The sequence below is a fragment of the Filicampus tigris genome, chromosome 7 (assembly GCF_054856515.1).
Source record: "Filicampus tigris isolate MCC_2025a chromosome 7, RoL_Ftig_1.0, whole genome shotgun sequence".
NCBI lineage: Eukaryota > Metazoa > Chordata > Actinopteri > Syngnathiformes > Syngnathidae > Filicampus > Filicampus tigris.
The window spans coordinates 14,229,612-14,249,801 of NC_141223.1; the positions used below are offsets into that span (position 1 = coordinate 14,229,612).

Below are 20,190 nucleotides of genomic sequence, written 5' to 3' on the forward strand. Positions count from 1 at the left end.
ACGCGACAGATTCAGAGAAGCAACATGTTCCCCAACAAGCGCCCTATTAAGGAGAATTCACTTCTGTACTTTACTAATTCGCCGGCAGTCATTTTCCAAGCAGTTTCCAATATTGCCAGAGCAATTTTTGACTGATCTTCCAAGACCCACGCAAAAATTGTGTTCAGTGACAAGATATGCACTCAAACTACCAAAAGAAAAGCGTGGACTCTCTTGTTTCACATGAATACCTTTCTACCTTTTTATTTTCTTCAGTGATCAGCAGTGGAACCAAAAATGACCGTTTCTGACCAAAAAGCAGAGAAACGGAGCTTGTTGGGAAAATAAACTTGTCACGCATTACAGTGACTTAACCCTAATATGTTTTGCTTATGTGACACTTCCAATTATAAAAAAAACCCAAGACTGAGAAAGGGCTTTTCATGCCAAAATAATCATTTATTTACAACTATTAGTGGCTTTCTTACAAAGTACATGCATTACTCATTCACTCCATGAATTATGCCAGCTTTTCTCACAATTGCCATCTACTTTTCTGATTGCTACCGTGACACACAGGACTACTGTTACATTTACTCCATATTCACTGACAATCTGGGTGAAACTCTCTCCAACTTGAACATTGAGAAATGTACTTGACAAATACTGTATAGATGCCATCTGTAGTAAACGGTTGGTTTCCAGTTGACATATATAAATGTCCATAGCAATGAATGAATGAATGAATGAATTAATTTCATAGTCTTTTTTTTTACTGTTTTTCTTTTCATCAAATACAGCAGTCGAATGAGAACTTTTTTTTAACCCAAGTGTTTTTATGTACAACTATCTGTACTTCTACCTAAGTACACAACGAGTGTACTTTTGCCACCTCTCATCTTGTCCATGTTGTGGATGAGTCAATGTCATGCTTGTAGCAACAGTAAGCGTCCGCAGGAACTCTGTGGTCAGCAGGCTGTCTGTGTGTGGAATTAGGTCACCACACCAAGGGTCAGCGCACAAGAATGAGAGTGCACAACAGAACAACGGCAACACTAATGCTCTAAATAACACAACCATAAGGACTTCGCAGTGGGTGGACTATGCCTTTGTGCGGCTCACCTGTCTTGAGGGAGTCCATAGCTGGTCCCCACTCCGACTCGAGGAAGACTATGGACTGCTTTCTTCACTGTGGCCTGGTCAGGGAAGTTAAACAGGACGGATGCTGTGAACGGACACACAAAGAAAAATATTTTGCCCTCACGCAGCATTCTATACTATTTTATTTTGTTTGGTGTGTTTTTATGTTGAATTAATCAGTCCAATTTGCCAGAGATTTTTTATCAATGAGTAAAATTGTACTTAAATGATCCCAAAATTTCAAAGTGACACAAAAAAATGACACGTGTTCCAAACAATAAAAATTGTACCATTAAAATAATTGAAAAAAAAAACCAAACTAACACAACAATCACAAATTAATGCAATTCTGTATTTGCCCATTCAAAGCATGCAGCAACATTCCCCACCGTTTACTGTTTTATGAAAACAGTAACACTACTGAACTGATAAGCATCCGTGTTGCTGGATGTTATATAAAGGTGTGTGATGTAAACCAATTTATAAATAAAGGGCAAGAGTCCTAAAATATAATGCAATACAATGAACATGAATATGCCGTACTTCTATTGGCCATGAAGACCTCCATGGCGGTATTCTGCAGCAGGTGACGCCTGGAGAAGACGGCGCGGATTTCGCTGAACATCCACTTCCCATGCAGACCTTCTGTGTACGCCAAGACCTGCGCCAGAGCATATTTCATAACACTTAGCATTTCAGCATGACGGAAGCCCAGCCAAAACTCTACTTGGATCAACGATCAAAAAGGGACATTTATATGAATGAAATGCACATGTAATCGATTATTCTAAGGTGGAACTGGTTATGTGAGATGGCTGAAGCTTAGTCCTGAATCATCCCTTAATTATCTTGCCACTGGCCAAGACTACTGGGGGATTTCCCTTCATGCAACTCGATCCCCTCTCCACAGGCAGAACTATTCATATGGAAGTAAATCTGGACCATCGGAGGAATCAAACAGTGATTTAAGAAGAACATTTTTTATTTTGCAACACAGGAATCCAACAAATGAAAGTACAGTATATTGTATGCTTTCTGTGAATATAAGACTGCAGTTTGTTGATTGGAGTTTTTTGTATTCTGAATTGAAATCACCATAAGACTTGAGAACTTTTTGTGTAAAGCAGGTTGAGATCCACACTCCTTGGAAATAAATCTGTGCCATCTGAGTTTTCAATTTGAATTTCTAACAATGATTTTTTTTTTTTAGCGTAAACGATTTCAGCATTGGCGGCACGGTGGTCGACTGGTTAGCACGTCCGCCTCACAGTTCAGAGGTCGTGGGTTCGATCCCGGCTCCGGCCTCCCTGTGTGGAGTTTGCATGTTCTCCCCGTGCCTGCGTGGGTTTTCTCCGGGCACTCCGGTTTCCTCCCACATTCCAAAAACATGCATGGTAAGTTGATTGGATACTCTAAATTGCCCCTAGGTGTGATTGTGAGTGCGGTTGTTTGTCTCTGTGTGCCCTGCGATTGGCTGGCAACCAGTTCAGGGTGTCCCCCGCCTACTGCCCAAAGACAGCTGGGATAGGCTCCAGCACGCCCCGCGACCCTTGTGAGGAGAAGCGGTACAGATAATGGATGGATGGATGGATGGATTTCAGCATTGAAATTCAACCTGTAAAAAGTGTATGTGTGAAAAAAATTCAGCTGCAAAAAAATTTGCCTGCAAAAATTAATTCAACTGCATAAAAATCGCCTGCAAAAAAATAAGATGCAAAACATTTGCCTGCAAAAAATTCAGAAACAACATCCGGGCACCCAAGTAGAAGCAATCGATCCCCGCCTCAATTCATCTAACGTCCAACCAATCAGGTTTTGCTCCACATGTCATGTGACTCCGACACGGAAGAAGAGGTCAGGTCATGTCTCCCAACGCAAATGATGGATGGTGAGTTTGTTTACTCGGTTTGTCCTTTCTCTTCGTAAAACTGAGTAGTATTTATTGCTTGACACGTTACACATTAAACCCTGACCTATTGAACAATAGCTGCACTGAACATTTATCGAGGTGCTGTTCGTGAAAATTGCATAACTTAGCGCATACAAGCTTGGAACAAGCTCGGCCCATCAATTATTCTATGCTGTTACGTGGGGCCGTTCCGGTAGTCCACCTACTATTTCGGTATCACTACGGATTCCTGCAGTGGCCCAGATTCGACTTTGTTCTCACTCACCGGGAAGTGATTAGAATGAATTATTATCCCATTCCGGGGGGATGGAGTGTTAACTTTACGCGCGTAGTATTTAGTATTAATTTAATATTATTTCAGCATTGTCAACGATGTTGACTAAGCCTGAATTTTGTTGCATAAAATTGTTGTAAATCTACAGAGGAGGCATACTTCAAGTGTCCACACTTTTGTAAATCAGAATCCGGTAACCAAGGCCAGTAACATTAAATTTCCATCCATCCATTACGTGAACCATTTATTCTCACGAGGGTCGCGGGTGTGCTGGAGCCTCTCCCAGCTATCATCAGGCGGTAGGTGGGCACACACTGAACTGGTTGCAAGCCGATTGATTGCAGGGCAACATTTTGATGTTTAAAACAAGTTTGTACTGCTAGTTTGTGACACCGTTCTTACTTGTTTTGAGTTGTTTGTGATGACAGGGTGATTATGGTGATGGTGATAATATTTTGCAAACAGACCGTGACCATTGATCAGGACCATTTACTAAATTCATCTGGTCTACAGGGCAGAAGACATATGTCTAACGACCAATCACAGCTCAGCTTCAGAAAACAGGTCAGCCGTGATTGGTCTTTACCTGAGCCCTGAGCAGTTGTGAGGTCATTTTCAGAATTGACAAAATGGCCGCCCCCAGAAATGGCTAAAAACGTGTGTATTACCTCTTATTCCGCAAACGCAATATTTATCGGAATTCCTCGTTTCGACTAGTGGGCTTGCATAGAACATATTCTTGGAAAAAAAAATGTTTGGGTTGAATTAACCTTTAAAAACTTTAAACAAATGAAACATTTGAGCTACAACAACCCTGTCTGCCAAGTGTAACTACAGAGCCATCTGCCACTCACACAGGACCACATCCTGTATGGCAACGGTAAAATATAGGCCATGTTGGGATGGTTAGGATGTTTAAAAGATGTGCAATTCTTGTCATTCTTGTAATTACACTGAATAGATTAGCCATCACCTTAAAATAAGTGAACCTGCCATTAGCTATGAACTGTTGCAGGAGATCTCCAACTTTGAGTATCTCATAATTCAAGCAGTAACACGACAACATTTTATACATTCCAGTGTGTTTTATGTGCATTTTTAATGTACATTTTTGTCATAGTATCAACAGTGTTTAACTATATTGCACACTTTCAGTTTAAAATACCCTAACAAACTCACAATCCTAATAGCAACCAACCTTGTACTAATCTTAATGCCACCAAATCCTAATTTTCGCCCTTTGTCTTGACCTACTAACAACCTAACCCAACCAAACACAACCCTAACAAAACCCAAATCTCCTAACTCAAAACCCTTACTAATCCTAAAACCACACCCTAAACACCAATTCTAACCAACCTTTTTTTCTGTAAGACCCCAAATATATACACTTTTCAAATATAATCTTAATATCCTAACCAATCAAGACCAACTATAACCTTTTAATCCAAAATCATAATCCTACAACATCCTAACACCATAAACCTAATCCTAACCCTGGCCTACACCCCTGCCACTCCAAATCCAAACAAATCCTAAAACTCCCCCTCTAATTTCTTTACAAATCCTAATCCAAATTGCAAACCTCTTAACGCTAAACCTAATGTCCAAATCCTACACCCAAATCAATCCTACTAAATTTTAATGCTAATTGCCTAAATTTAACATTTTAACCCTAAATCTTTGTCTATCCTAGTCCTAACAAAACCTAACACTCATCTTCCAACCCCTTACATATCACAGTTTGTAAATCTAACCTAAACCCATTTACACTCATCCAACCTCTTAACCCTAAACCAAAAAAAAAAAAAAGACCAATCCTAACCCCCAAATGCTAAACCCTTGCCCATATAATCCCAACAATTCGAACCCCCCTCCCACTAAAACCCTAACCCCCTAATCCAAACAATCCAAATCCCAACCACATAACGCTCGGACTATTTTTAAACCTACCTCCTTAACCTTTGATGTTTACCAACGTTATTATAACTTCCTAACTCAAGTGACGGTGACAAATATTCAAATGTTACTTAAAGCGGAAGTCAATCCAAACATTTTTTTTCAGGAATATGATCCATGCAGGCATACTAGATGTCACAACGTCTTTGTAACAGAATAGAGGACGGTATTTAAGACTCTATTTAAAAAAAAAAAAAAAAATAGTGCTTCTTTTGCACTGATAAAAAAAAGAAGAAGTTATTTTTACACCTTTGATTGGAACAGTAACAAGTAATAAACGCGGGCCATTTTAAAAGCTGCACGTGTAAGCTTTCAATTTCTTTTGGAATTATGTTTCTATCTGCTACAGGGGCTGAGATATTGATTATTTTCTAGGTGTTGGATTTCCGGGGAAACTTCAGGTTTTCGAGGGTGATTCCAAAGACGACCTTAGGTTTTACAGAGATGTTTAGCAGGGCGCTCTAGGCTTCAATGGGTGAAACCATTTCCTGTACAACTAATATAATTTTACAGACGACAGCAGTTCTTCTCTAGGTTGGATTAATCGTATGTCCCTAAACCAGCTAACCATCATCAGTCTTGTAAACCAAGATCATTGAGCAGCCGACCCCATGTGGGGTGTGACATATTAGACGAAACAAAAAATCAATAAAAGCATTGTGTTAAAGGCTGATGTGTCAGACGACAAAAGCACGGGCGCTTCAGGGCCGCACGCAGAGAAAAGTACGCCAATTGTTCTGACAGGTGAGAATGCCCCCCTTGTAGTGCCCCCGCTTTTTCTATCTCGCTTCCCTCCGAAAAACGTTGTCCCGCGGCGACCTCATCAGCTCTCCGGGTCGTCGCAATTCTGTCTCTTGAAAGGCAACATGTGAGAATAAAGATAGAACGCTGGCACTGACGACCAGGTGTGTGAACACAACTGTGTTTGCCAACATTTATTGAGCAATAGAAACATTATACTGCAGGCCGCTAAACAAAAACAAAAATGACACGAGTATTTACAAATTATGTTTCTGCAAAAGACTATTTTTGATAACTTTTTATGTGTACTCCCTACATTTCAAAACATATTTTCAAATTCTTTAGTTGTACTCTTTGTCAAAATAAACGTATACATTTCTTCAACCTCCGTGGATGACAACATAAGTTTTTTTTGTTGCGCGGATTTAAAACAAGTAGTGGACTCTACGTACATGATGAACAGTAAAAATTAGGGGTGTGCACCTCTCAATCAAAGACGATTTGAGACGATTCTTGATACATGGGGTACGATATGATTCGAGGATGTAATGATCTTGGGATGTAATAATTGGATTCAGTTCGATTCAGTGGGATTACGATTTGATTCAATATGGTTAGACTGCAGCTTTTGTCATGTTTATTAACATGCAACATGTAAAAGCTCGGGGTGGCACGGTGGTCGACTGGTTAGCGCGTCCGCCTCACAGCTCGGAGGCGTTGGGTTCGATCCCGGCCCCGGCCTCCCTGTGGGGAGTTTGCATGTTCTCCCCGTGCCTGCGTGGATTTTCTCCGGGTACTCCGGTTTCCTCCCACATTCCAAAAACATGCATGGTAAGTTGATTGGACTGTCTAAATTGCCTCTAGGTGTGATTGTGAGTGCGAATGTTTGTCTCTGTCTGCCCTGCGATTGGCTGGCAACCAATTCAGGGTGTCCCCCGCCTACTGCCCGAAGACAGCTGGGATAGGCTGTTTATACATGACCCTTGTGAGGATAAGCGGTATCGATAATGGATGGATGGAAGTAAAAGCTCTCCAAAGACAAACTATCCAAGTTAATTCAATTCAAAGACACAACAAATCATCAGCAACATCAAACATGTTTCCTTTTTAAATTTACATAAGGACTTAAATCAGTACTGCTACTTTGATACTTTTACTGGAGTTCCCCCCCAACATGTACAATGCAGAGCTTTCTGATAACTGAGGGCAAGTAATTTTGCCACCTCGGATACAGGTAATTGTTCCTTCTGCTATCTTGAAGAATATTTAATTGTTCTGCCTCTCACTATACAACACTGGCAAAGATACAAAGAGTATCATAACAAGTAGCAAGATACATTATTTGGATTATTAATTTAAAAAGATACATTGTTTTCTTTTCAAATTTGCAAACCAACTAAGTAAAATTGGATAACTTCCTGTGACCGCTCAAGGCACATTGGTTGGGATATATAGTATGTAAAATGTGTATGTATAGTATGTATGTACTGTATGCATGTGTACAGAATGCAAAGCAAAGTCGGTCAAAGCTGGTCGGCTCGGTCAGCTCTGACACTAAAACTCGTTTAAAATAGAGAGCGGTGGAAGTGTGCAGCAGGGAGCGCGTGCCCGCCTCCTTAATTTCTCCACGGAATAGCCGGCCGGCCGACCCCACCGCCGCCGCTCGGCTCTCTGGAGCTCAATTAAAATTGGATTACATGGAGATAGCGGATGTGCAGCGCGGCATCCCTCAACTGATGCTCTCCTCCAGGGTAATGCCCCTCTCATTTGACACCTCTGAAAAGCATCACTACACACCACCCTCTCCCCCAACTCAAACAGTTGTCATAGAGACGGCAAGGCCCCAGAGGAGGGGCCGGGGGGTGGTTTTGGTATGAGAGGATGGCAGGTGAGGGTCACTTTAAAGCCTCCTCACCCTCCTCTGCTGAATCCAGATGTTGTGGGAGTCAAATTTGCTGTGTACAATGTCCAAAGGCATGATGGGAAGGTTTTAACAGCTTGTCAGGTGAGATGTGGCATTTCCATGTCCTTATTCGGGAATTGCAGTACACTCTTTCAGCGTCTCCTAAACCTGACAATACTGTTGGGACAAAAACTGTGTATTTTCAATTCAAATACATTAAGTCAATGGACAGACACATGGAGCAGTCCGGTCTACTTTGGATCCTGTGGTTTGGTGGGCATGTCTATCATAAGTAGGTCCACAAAAAAGTCTCAAGAAGTCTCAAAACACACAGCGATAAGTCTGCCATTTTGGTTTGAAGAGCACATTTTTGGGGTCATTTTGGTCATTTCAAGGGATCCTTAAAACATAAGCTCGTCCTAGAGAATTTGTCCAATTGCTACCAAATTTGACCTATGTATTCTAGACATCACTAAATTTCTTTACAAAATACACTCTTTTTGCACAATATTTTATCAATAAGTACTGAGGGTTATTTTTTTTATTGGCAGATTATTTTAGAAAATTCAACCTCTGAAATCAGTTTACCCAAAAACATGACATTTGGTGGCCATGTCTATCATGAATAGAGCCACAAAAAAGTGTCAAGAGGCCTGACATTTTGGACTTAAGCGGCCATTTTGGGACAAACCTGTACTCAAAATGTTATCTGATTGCTAGCAAATTTGGACAACTTATTTTAACCAGATAGCATTTTACCAACCATTTCTTATTAACATAAAAAAAAGCATCTTTAATAGTTTTAAATGTGGTTTCTTTCGGGCCACTGCCTGTCCAAGTGAAGATTTCTGTGGCATGACAAAGCGCAGGCCAAAGGGCTAGCTGTCAACAAAAGGGAGGCTAAAGACCAAGGGAGGGAGGGAAAAAAGCTGATTTCAAACAGCCTCAATCAGAAGATTTGTCATAACAACAAAGCTTTCGGGGTCTAAAGCAAACGCACGGGGGCCACCCCTCCCCATGTAGACTCGGAGCGTTGACAAAGCCCAGCGCCGATGTGTGTTTTTTTTTTTTTTTGGAGGCCCAGCTGTAAAAAATGCCATTTAATGAACCTGTCTGCTGAAGCTGTCCCCTGCCTGTCAGAGGTGTCAGCCGCTGACGAGCGCTGGGGACGGCCGCCTCCAGTCACAGACAGGCCTGCCAGCTGGAGGCTTCGGCCCCAATCTAATCACGCCACCAGGAAGGGACCGGCGCTCTGCTCTTGGTCTGTCACGCTCAGGGCTGCGGGAGGAAGGGGAGTGGAGGAGAGGCGTGGGCAGGGGGTTGGCGCTTGATGATGGAACGGGGGTCTGCCGCCCAAGCCTTTTGTTTCCACACAGGTCTCGACCGCGCACGCTCATTAAGAAGCCAACGCGCATGCGCCGACTGGGAGACACACAGGCCTGCCTCGTGTACATAATGCAATTTAACATCCCCCTGTTCTCCTTTATACCTCAACGGAGGCTAAAGTGTCCTGCGCATTGATCTGATTGCATATTTAATAAATAAAATATAAATGGATGGATAAACTACACACTGGAAAAATAGCTTTTGTAGCCTGTCCCTGCATCCTAAAATGGGATTTTAAATCCAGATGGAATGTTCTTTTTTAATTTTTTTTTATTATATGTCATACCCCTTATCCAAACGAGAATTGTAATAGTTTTGATTAGTTAGTTTAGTTTTCATTTGGACTTTTGTTGTTTCATTCATTTCAGTTAGTTTTAATTACTTTTTAGAGCAGCGACCCAGGGTATTCACTCAGTCGTGTTACCCAATTCTGAAAATGTGGAATATTCCACAAGTCACATGGTCCACAGGACGCTCCATCATTTAGAGCCTCTACAGGCCAGACAAAATCCCCCAAAAGGTTTACTCATTTATTTTTTAAATATGACCGGCGGGTCCTGTCAATCCTGTTTTCTTTTTTTTGTTGTTGTTTGTGGGTCATTGGTTACTTTTGAAATACATTTTTTATTGAATCAATGTAAAGTGCTAAGTGTCCTATAAGTGCTGTATTATAACTGAGGCATTCATACATAAGTAACCACTCTATGAACATTTTTAGGTGGGGCAACAATCACTCATGTTCTTTCTGTATTTGGGGTAGATCACTATATTACTCTGCTTTTCTTCAGGTGACATTCAAGTGTCACTGGTCCATTTAACCTCTAAGGGAGTCTGCTGCCCAACCTTTTGTTTACCCTCCGTGCGCTCTCATTAGGAAGCCAACGTACATGCGCCGTGAACACATACGAGCCTCTCTCTCTCATGCACATAATGCAATTTGCCATCCTCCCGTTCGCCTTTGTGACTTGACAGAGGGCAACATCACAGCCCTGCAAAGCGGAAGCGCCACGACAGACGCGATGAGGAGGCGGCGCACAGGTGACGCTGGCGTTTAAACCCGTCTACGCCAGCGTAACAGACTTTCAAACATGGCCCGTCTAACGCACAGAGAAGGGACTCTAATCACATGTGACTGCCCGGCGGCTTCAACTACACATTGGCTGAGACGGCGTGATGGATGTTATTAATAAATCTAAATGCGGGGGAGGAAATCCATGTGCAATTGTCTGCATATTTACTCCTGGAAGGGAGAATAATACAATTCGGCGTGACGGGTATATTTATACGAGGGAGTGAAGCAGTGTGACACCGTGCATCACGGCACTCTCTCACTCTGCAGATTTGTCTAATAGGCTTCTATTATCAAGGGCTGGTCCCAAGGTGGAAGAATGAGGGCAGGATTTACCCGCATGCTCCATAGAACCTTTTCCAATGTACTGGTTCTACTCCAAAACAGCCTCGTTCCGCCCTGTGTGATCACCTTTCCATTACACTTTTTTGGGGTTTGTGCGGTTCCAATAGAACCGTTGCACAGAACTTCTTCCAACCAGGTTCAGAAACCAGGCTGAAGGGGGCCTTGACGTCGCTGTCATATGATTGGCCATAATTCTTAAGCGATGCTTAAACGATTCCACTGCACACCACCATTTCCTGGTTTTAAGCAAGCGCCAAGTCTTAAAAATACAATATACACAGTTGACATATATCGTGTTTTACAACAATACTTAACCATATGTGTGGGTGGATGAAATAAGTGACGTTTGCGGTCAAAATTTTGGCGAGCCATGCGCACGTCGCCAGAACCAATTAGTTTGAATGGAGTGAATGAGAGCGACCCCCGTCTTTCAATAAATCCACGTTACACTTTGGGGCCATCACACTGCACAGTGTCAGTGAAATTACACAGATTGCAACAGAAAGACGACAGTCTACAATAAAGGAAAAAAATGGGGATACAGTTAAAGACCGGGATAGGTTATTCACGCTACTCAAATTGCACCCGGTAATGTGCACCACGTCAAAAGTACTGTACTTAGAATTTAAATACAACTGAACTGTACTTAAATGTTCTGAACTGGATTAAATAAAAAAGTTGAAGCCACTTGACTTCATGCACAGTTCAAGCATTTAATTCAGTGATTGTTTCACATCCCACTAGAGGGACCTTGCGCAACATTAGTAGCACTGGTAGCACACCGCATTACTATTTTAGAAAATCGAGGTATGTTTTCATCTTGGCACGCATGCATTTTCATTTGTCGTGGCTCAAGGAGCCGCACACTATTGTCTCCGTGTGTGTGCTCAAACGTTGAAGACACGTAAATCGAAGTCAACTCTTACAACAGCCATGACACACTCCTCACGCACGCGCTCCGACATACGATGGCAGACAAAACATCCCAAAACAGACAAACCAAGTAAGCTGTGAGGTTTTTCTCCCACACATTTGACGTTTTAACCATGCGAGGTGAAAAGGATCAGGTATATTAGAAAGCTGAAAGCTAGTGCGAGTGAAAACGAAGGTGGCGGCGTTAGCTTAGTGTGCGGTCAATTCCCCGCTTCCTTCTGCTGTCAATAAAGCAATGGCCATTTAAACCACAGCCTTTGCGATTACAAAATCACGCTTTCTCAAATCGCGATTATTTTGCAAACGCAATTAATCGTTCAGCCCTAGTAATAATACTTAGTAATAAAAAAAAAAAAATAATAGTAATAAAACTTTACTCTCGAAAGAATACAAGTTGAAGATAAAGTTATTTTTTAGCAAACTCATTTAAAACTGTTGAAGGATCTGAATCTATATGAATGGCTAGATATTAGCCAACAGGTTAACCAAAAACCAATATGGTAATTACACATTTACGGACATCAAATAATCACTTAAAATTGTTAGAGTCAGTGTGCCCTGATCTGACAAAGCTGGAGAGGATCAGCCCTACAGACAGGGCCAGCCAGGGAGGAGACCAGCCCACATTATGTTTAGATTTTGAAGACGGTATGAATGTGAGGGCTGCATGTTAGACCGTTCCCCTTTTCTGCCCTCGCCCGTCTCGGGTGAGAGAATTCGTGAGGATGGGAAAGATGCCCAGATCTGATCATTGTATGATTCCTGAACTTCAGAGATGGAAAAGAAAACAGACGAAAAAATTTAACCGACTTGTGTGAGTCGTTATTTACATTGGATACCTTCTTGAAAGATAAAACAAACACGTATTGAGTAAGTAGTTGTTTTGTAAATTGCTAATTGGGCTTATGGCCTCGAGACCTGCAAAACATTCCAACACTGTATTGAAATAAAAATGCAAACATAAGGATGCTGTTGATAAAAAAAATTAAGATGACTTAGTGGTGAATAAAAAGTAAAAGATTGTTGCTATAGAGTGCCAAAGTTAAACTTTGATGTCATTTGCACAATCTAACTTGTGAATACTTTTCCTTAGATGACATTAAAGTAATGCTGGTGCATTTAACTTTAAATAAAGCGGAGTAGACAGGAATCTCCACACTTTCGCATTAATCCATTTTTCCATGCTGCAAAGAATTAACGCATCAAAGCACGTTCCCATCTGATCCTTCCCTCACTGACAACTGTTCTGAAGTGTATTTCAAAATATGACTCCCCCGCATTCATATAGGCGGTGTGTATAAATACACTACAGTCTTCTCCACTCCGGTTGAGGCCCGTATCGCGAGTTGAATAAAGTAGGAGACTCCTAAAGCAGGTATTGGTTGGAGGTGGGGGGTGATGTTGGGGGGCAATATGGAGATTTGCATAATCAGTGTCAGTCTACATTTGGGAGAGAGCTGGAGTGTGGCGGGATGACACGGTGTGGCTGCTCTGGCAGAGACCAGTGGGATAAAGCAAATGAATATGCATTAAATACACTGACACTTCACTGGCCTGCACGTCCAGCCAAGTTTGTCAATAGCGTTTATGTAAGCGACGCGATTTCATGCGCATTAGCAAGGCCCCGCAAGTGCTGTCTGCAAGGTGGGAGGAGACTTTTTTTTTTTGGACTACTTCCTGGTTACTTCTCAAGTCAGATCTTTAAGTCCCTCATTGAATCGCTTATTATTCCATCAAATGAATGCCTTTAGGGCTATGTCAAAACTCACTCAGTAGTGACATCTGGAAAGTTAGAAACAAAGAAAAAAGATCAGACCATGAAAGCACTTTCACCAGTTGACCTAAAATTGGCTCGGCAAAAGAGTCTCAAGAACTCATACCCGGGCTCGTACTATGGCAAAGTTCTGCTCAAATGATCCCCAATCGAAAGCAAGTTTCCTAGACAGATGGGCGCCACTAACTTGCCAAGCTTTTTTGCCTATGCCATCTAATGCGGGCGCAGCACGGCGGCAAAAGTTTGACGATCATTTCGGGGAAAGATATTTGAGAAGAAAAAAAACATGCCTTCAAAACCAGTTTGACTGGTCATCACCAAATTTGGTGGACATGTCTCTCTGTCTCTGTCTCTGTCTCTCTCGCTCTCATATTTCACTAACCAGTAGGGCTCAGACTCGCACCCAAAATCTGCAATCACTATTCGGTTACCATTTAAGCAGTGAATCCCGAATCAAGTGGAATAGGTTACTAATTGTACTTTTGCCCAAAAAACACCATAGCCCTAAAAAATGAGAAATCCAATTAGATTATAATGGCAAATGGAGTGCATTTACAGTATATGGTGCATTATCTACACCAAAGCGCTTTACATAACCTCATAGTCATTTTTGGAAAACATATTTGAGTGTACACTGACGCGCTAACGCAGCTGCGTCAACCGACGGAAAGTAAGTCCTTTTTAGTTTAAAATGACTCACTTTAACCTGCAGGATCCATCACCGTACACAGCCTAACCGCAGAACCCTGGGTAATTTTTTTGTTGCTTTTTTTAAAGTTTTAAATCCATCCGTGTTCTGTCGTAGCGCTAAAATAACCTGGGAGATTTTGGCAATGTGGGAGATTATGTGCAAAGACCCATTAGGGGATGACGTGTGTTTGTCCACAACTATGATTTTCTAATATTGGTTGACACATAGTAGTACAGTATCTCATGCACGATATGCTTGTTCTTTCAGGGCTGAGCATATTGGGTTTTACAATAATGCAGCTTTTTTTTTCGAATGCAGTGTTTCTTAATTATGATTAAGAAATGCTTGAACATGCATGTTAACACCAATTTACCAAGTCCCTGTACGTTTAAACCTACAAAGTATTTAAGCGCACTGTAGTTTGATACAAACTAGAGGGAAGCCATCCACCCGCAAGTCATGGCCAAGAAGACACTTTAGAGAGCCCATCAAGCAGATAAACAGCTTGAGACTTTTTAGTATAAGGAGCTTGAGGCCCATCTTTTCTTAATGGGACTTTTTCCAGAGGCTTGTCAGCCTTAAGATGACTGAAATCTTTCCTGGCCGGGATGCCACCAGGCTGCCACGGCAAGTGCCAAGCTGATCGCTTTTGATCCAGCTTATCTTTTTTCTTCTTTTAATGGTGGTGTGGGAGGGAAAGGAAAGGGATGGAGAAAGAACAAGACAGGGATGGAGGAGAGCAAGCAATTGGACGGGCAGCGCTGATGAGCAATGAGCGGCCCTCGATTAATCTTGTCTGCATCACCTTTTTTGCCTCTCACAAACACTCTCATCCATTATCCTTTTATCCTCACCTTATTTGCTGACAATTGCTTGTTAATATGTTCCAGATTTCATATATTTCATATAATTCTCCCTGTCACCTACGGTACATCATGCATGAACACAAAAAAAAAAACAAAAACAAAAAACAATGGGGTGGATGCCCTTTGAGGATTATGCTGGGTGACACCTCCATCGGGAGCTTCATTTTCACAGGCATCCGGTGGAATTAGCTCGATTTATCTGTCTGGCGAAAAAAAGAAAAAGGTGGAACAGGTTTCTTATCTTCTCTTCTGCATATGAGGGGGGCTTGTAAATGCAAATGAGCGCCTTTTGTCAGCCAACGTCACCCCTTGGGCCAAGGGTTCGGTAATCCAGTGCTGGAGCGTGCCTGATAATTTGTACGTTATCCTCATGTAATGATAGCGTTAAAGTCGTTTTACTCGCCCTAATCCTACCGCTGAGTAAGGAAATGTCCCGGCTGAGGTTTGTTAGCGGGCCGATAGCTAGTGTGCTGCTGACTGGCCCTCATAAAAATGAAAGAAAAATAATACATTACATAGGAGGCATGAACCACTGATGTAATAATTCTGGCCTGCGTAGGCCCCTCCTTGCATTCTTTCTGTGGTTGCTGATCCACTTTAGCAGACCGCTAGACGGACAAGCTTCGTCTTAAGGGGGCCATCTCAGAGCATGAGCACACAAATACTATTATTTAGCTTTGTTAACATGCAACACTTTCCTTTCGGTCAGAAAAAAATGGAAAAATGTTGGGGTCAAGTTCACAGCATCCACCTTTATCCCCTAAGTGTGATATTGAGGAGTTAAGAGCCAAATACATACTAAGTGTTTTACAGAAGAGGAATTGTTTATATTGTCATCTGGTGTCCAATAATATGTCTGTGATATTTGTCAAAATATAGTAAACCCCAGCTATTTGCAAGGAATAGGGATTGAGCCCTGATGGACACCCATAATGATAGTTTTCACCCTATACACTCTCATCCCAAAACACTTTAATATCATTCCAGACTCATCTTGCAACATTACCCTTAATAGTAAATGCCTTACAAATTATTTGATTTGGACAAAATTCAGATGCGGGTAAATGCACATGCGGTGAAGACTACATGTAACTTGCACTAACAACTCAGGCTGGATTTAGCCTGACTTGTCCCTCAGGTGAGGTCCATCCCTTCAACATACTTCAAAAGAACTACTACTTCCCCTATAGGAATCTTGTGGCATCCTAGAGTGTGACAGAGAGCACACATCGTTAAATAGTTGAGTTTGTCAATGAGTAGTTGAGAATATATTCAACTGAAGAAAAAAAAAGAAATGGAAAGAAATATAACCTTGTTCGTATCATGTTAGTTAAAATGATTTGTGAAGAGAGCAGAGAGTGAGGTTTGAGAAGGACGCAGGTGCAGACGAACGACAGTGCCCTTATTGAAGGGCATGCGTGGAGCATCCCGGGGTCTGGCAGAAGACAGAAGACAGCAGCATCTACATGACCGGCCGCTGATGAATGCAAATCACGAACCTTCGCACATACCACACATACACTGTCTCGAACTGTTTGCCACAAGGCTACATGTTTTCCCACACTCTTTAGTAAAGTAACTTTTATATCGTCAGGGACACCTAATGAAATAAAAGGAGTGGGTGCGGCAGAGTGTGTTAGAACGGTAGGAGATTATGGCACATCTCTGTCCGTCCTCCTCGCGAGCAAAAATAATCTAATTCTCTTGTGTTCCTTCCTTGTCTGTTGTTAAAGTGTTATCTAGACTGCTATAAACCTGACACAGTGTTCTTAAAAAAAAGAAAAAGAAAAAATATATATCCCACCCTTTGCTTCCTGTTTTGAGAAGGCGGTCCTGTTTTATGCAAATGAGCAACTAATCACTCCAGCCCGGGGCGGTGGCGGTAATATCAGAGCATGAGCAGTGAGCACGCAAACACTTTTATTTCATGCGTCTGGGCCTTTGTTCACATGTAGCATGCAACAACAAATAAACAATTGTCTAAGATTTTGGGGTGCAGGCTTAAGTGTTTTAGATGTAATATTCAGGAATTTACACATGTCCCTTTCAATAAAAAACAAATCATCCAGTGTATTTCAGCGGCCAAACTTTCAAAACTCACTCAGTAGCGCCACCTACAAAATTAGAACAACAAAAAAAAAAAACAGCACCCCAGTTTAATCGATCCAAGGATACTGTACTTGAATTTTTTTTTCAAAATCCCTGTGCAGAACATGGCCTCTACATGAACAAGGAGAGCTGTTAAGGGAGTTTTTCAAAAGAAGTAAGTGAAACATCCTCAAAAGAGTGATGGCTTTGGCAAAGACTTTTGAGACATTTTTGGTAGTCCGCCGGGGATCCCGGCCGCCGCTCGTGCCTGCCAAAGCTGACAACTCCCTTCCCTTCCCTTTCCCTCCCCCCTCGACAAGCTGCTTTGGCGTGCTGTGATTTGACTAATTACGTCGGATTAGAGCATATTCGCGCAAGATGTTCTCTCGAGGGTCAGTGACACGGCGCCCAGTTCGTCTCTCCTGGTCCCGCCCTGCATTTCATACATAAACTAGCCACTAGGATAGAACATGGCTACTCACTGGTCTTCTGATTAGGCACACCTAATGAGAAACAATGCAAGACCTGGTTTAAAAAACAAAATACGCCCCTTGTAAACAAAAAGACTTGTAGCCTGTTTTTAGAGTGAGCCAAAGGAATAACAAATCCCACTGATGTGCATACAACATCATTCATTTAACTGATTTAAATTGTTACACTATTTTTGCAAACGCCCAGTTAAAATTGATCTTTGACTTCTATAGCCCAGTGTTTTTCAAACTCTGTGCCGCTGGTGAGATATTGTCAGGTGTGCCGTGGGAAATTATCTAATTTGTGTGCCTGTGCGGTCTAGCGCCTGACAGCGTAATCATGTCTTTGCTACATTGTAGTACTCTTCCATACCAGTAGGTAGCAGCAGCAGCTGCAGGTAGCTAATTGTCTTTGCTTAGAGATAAGCGAACTAGTGACGCATGTTTATCCAAACAGGCCCTTGTTTCACACTAAGTATAAATATGAAACATTATAAAATACTTTTTTCTTTGTGTTTATTTCTTAGTCAAGACGTTATAATGTAACGCCATTCTTCAATGTTAAAACTGCTTATATAAACAATATAACAATTCTATTGTTAAAATAAGCTTTTTTTTTTCACAATTCCAGATGGTGGTGTGCCGCGGGATTTTTTCAATTTAAATAAATGTGCCTTGACTCAAAAAAGTTTGAAAAACACTGCTATAGCCATCAATGGCAATGAATGAGTCGATAAGAAAAATGGTAATCAAGTAATACAGTAATGAAATAGATACAATTTTAAGTAAGGAGGTAAACATTTTTTTCTTCAATTCAACTGACATGCTACTGTGCAACTCCTTCTGGTGTGTGCGTCTTGGCTATCTGGGGCATTACAATACAGCCATACAAGTACTGCCCACAAATGCAATCTATAACCTTATATATCAAAGCCATCATTGACTTAACTCCAAAACCTTCTCCTTTCCTCTATTATGACGAAAATACGAATGGGATCTAGTGAGGCCCCATGGCTGCCAAGCCTACCCTCTGGAAATCCATACTGTACTCCCCTTACAGGAGCACAGTCTGGGGTTGTATTTTCCCCTCCCCCTACTTTAGGTTTTTCTTTTCATCTGCGAAAAACGGATCGCTGTAAAAGGCCATCCGGTGGACTCCTGTTCTGTAGCCCCCTGGTGGTCATCGTTGTCTCTTGGACACAGATGCAGTAATATTAGTTGTTCTTTGCGGAAGAATATATGCCGGTGAGTATCCTTCATCTACATGTATTGCTCCACTGTTAGTGTTCAAACGTCCGTTGCTTCTACGGTTATAACACCACAACACCCATGCTATATGTTAGCCCATCTATGGCATTCCCTATTAGGTGATAGCATTAATGTACGGTACTATACTTTGCGGTAAAATTTTTCTCTGCAGTGTAAATCTACAAGTCATGCAACAAGGTCGATTTTTTAATCTGTTTTAAAATGAGAGCATACCTTCAAAAAGAAGGCAAACCTCTGATCATTTTCACTTGTTTAAACAAAAAAAAGTCCAAATGAGAGGCAGGGAAATGAGGCTTGGAATATGTCTGTGTGTGTGTGCGTGAATGTGTGTGAATTCAATTGTACTAAATCAATTTGCCACAATGGGGGAGGTGGCTTGACTATTTGTGTGTGTAATAATGGTCTTAAAGCCGGCCTCATAGAGGCAGAATACCAAAGAGGCTTACAGCCGCCGTTTCATGAAACATTTAGGCAAAAAGTTCCAAGGGGCTATGCGTGATGAAAGAAGGTAAAGCTGGTGGGATCGGCAAGCCTTATTGTACAGGAGTCACATCAAATTAATACTGAGGGCCACTCACAGCCTTTCTTCTCCCCGGCTTTTCACAACGGATTAAGCTATGAAAACTCAGAAATTACTAAAGCACCTATTAGGCTCCGTGCTCCCGCCTTTCTTCTGACTGCCTTTGAAAGTCGCTCGATGCACGCCACGGAACTTCCTTCCACAACTTGTTTGTGCACTTAAAAGCAGAAAAGGGTGTCATGTGAAAAATGTATACTGCCACTTTGGCATGGCATTCTAATAGCGAACTCCATACCATTGTAAACTCACGCAATCACAAAACCCACAATGTCAATATTAGATGAGCTTTAATAATTCATGGCCAAAGACCGGCTGAGTTCATCAAGGAAGGCTTCCAATTTTTAGTCCTGTTAACAAATAACAGTGTATTGTGTTTTTGCTTTAAACATAGCACTTACATTTAGCATCCTTTCTTTAAATTTTGCGCTGAAAGTCTGCTGAAAACATGTGAAATGGGGCTGCAAAATCATGAAAAATAAAGACCTCCTCCAAGCTTTTTGAGGCAGCGGGCCGGTTGGCTGAATATGCTGCAGCCACGCCTCGCTCCACCTTCACCTGTCAATCAAATACCTTTCCAAAGTATGTGATCAAATGGCTGAATAATGTGTATCGCTGTTTTAAATAAACTGTTTTAATAAAACTTTCCCTGAATGTTAACACAACACCGAGCGAGGTGCTGTCGTATTGGACGAGCCCGTCACCGGTTCGCTGCTTAGCTAGCGAGCTCGCAGGCTATCGAACATAATGAACAGTTAATTTTCCCTGAAGAGTCGCTGTTATATGGACCTACAAACCAACATAACACCAAGCGCGG

At 41.8% G+C, this 20,190-nt stretch overlaps 1 protein-coding gene across 4 annotated transcripts in view; it reads right to left on the bottom strand.

Moving 5' to 3' along the window:
* Positions 1-20,190, bottom strand: part of nbeab (neurobeachin b) — a 266,361-nt gene that overhangs the window by 52,962 nt on the left and 193,209 nt on the right. For all 4 annotated transcript variants that reach the window (XM_086035116.1, XM_086035115.1, XM_086035114.1 and 1 more), the window contains 2 exons: positions 1,663-1,780; positions 1,102-1,204 (listed from right to left, as the gene is read on the bottom strand). In XM_086035116.1, the coding sequence (XP_085891242.1) occupies positions 1,102-1,204; positions 1,663-1,780 (221 nt within the window). The remainder of the gene's footprint in view (positions 1-1,101; positions 1,205-1,662; positions 1,781-20,190) is intronic.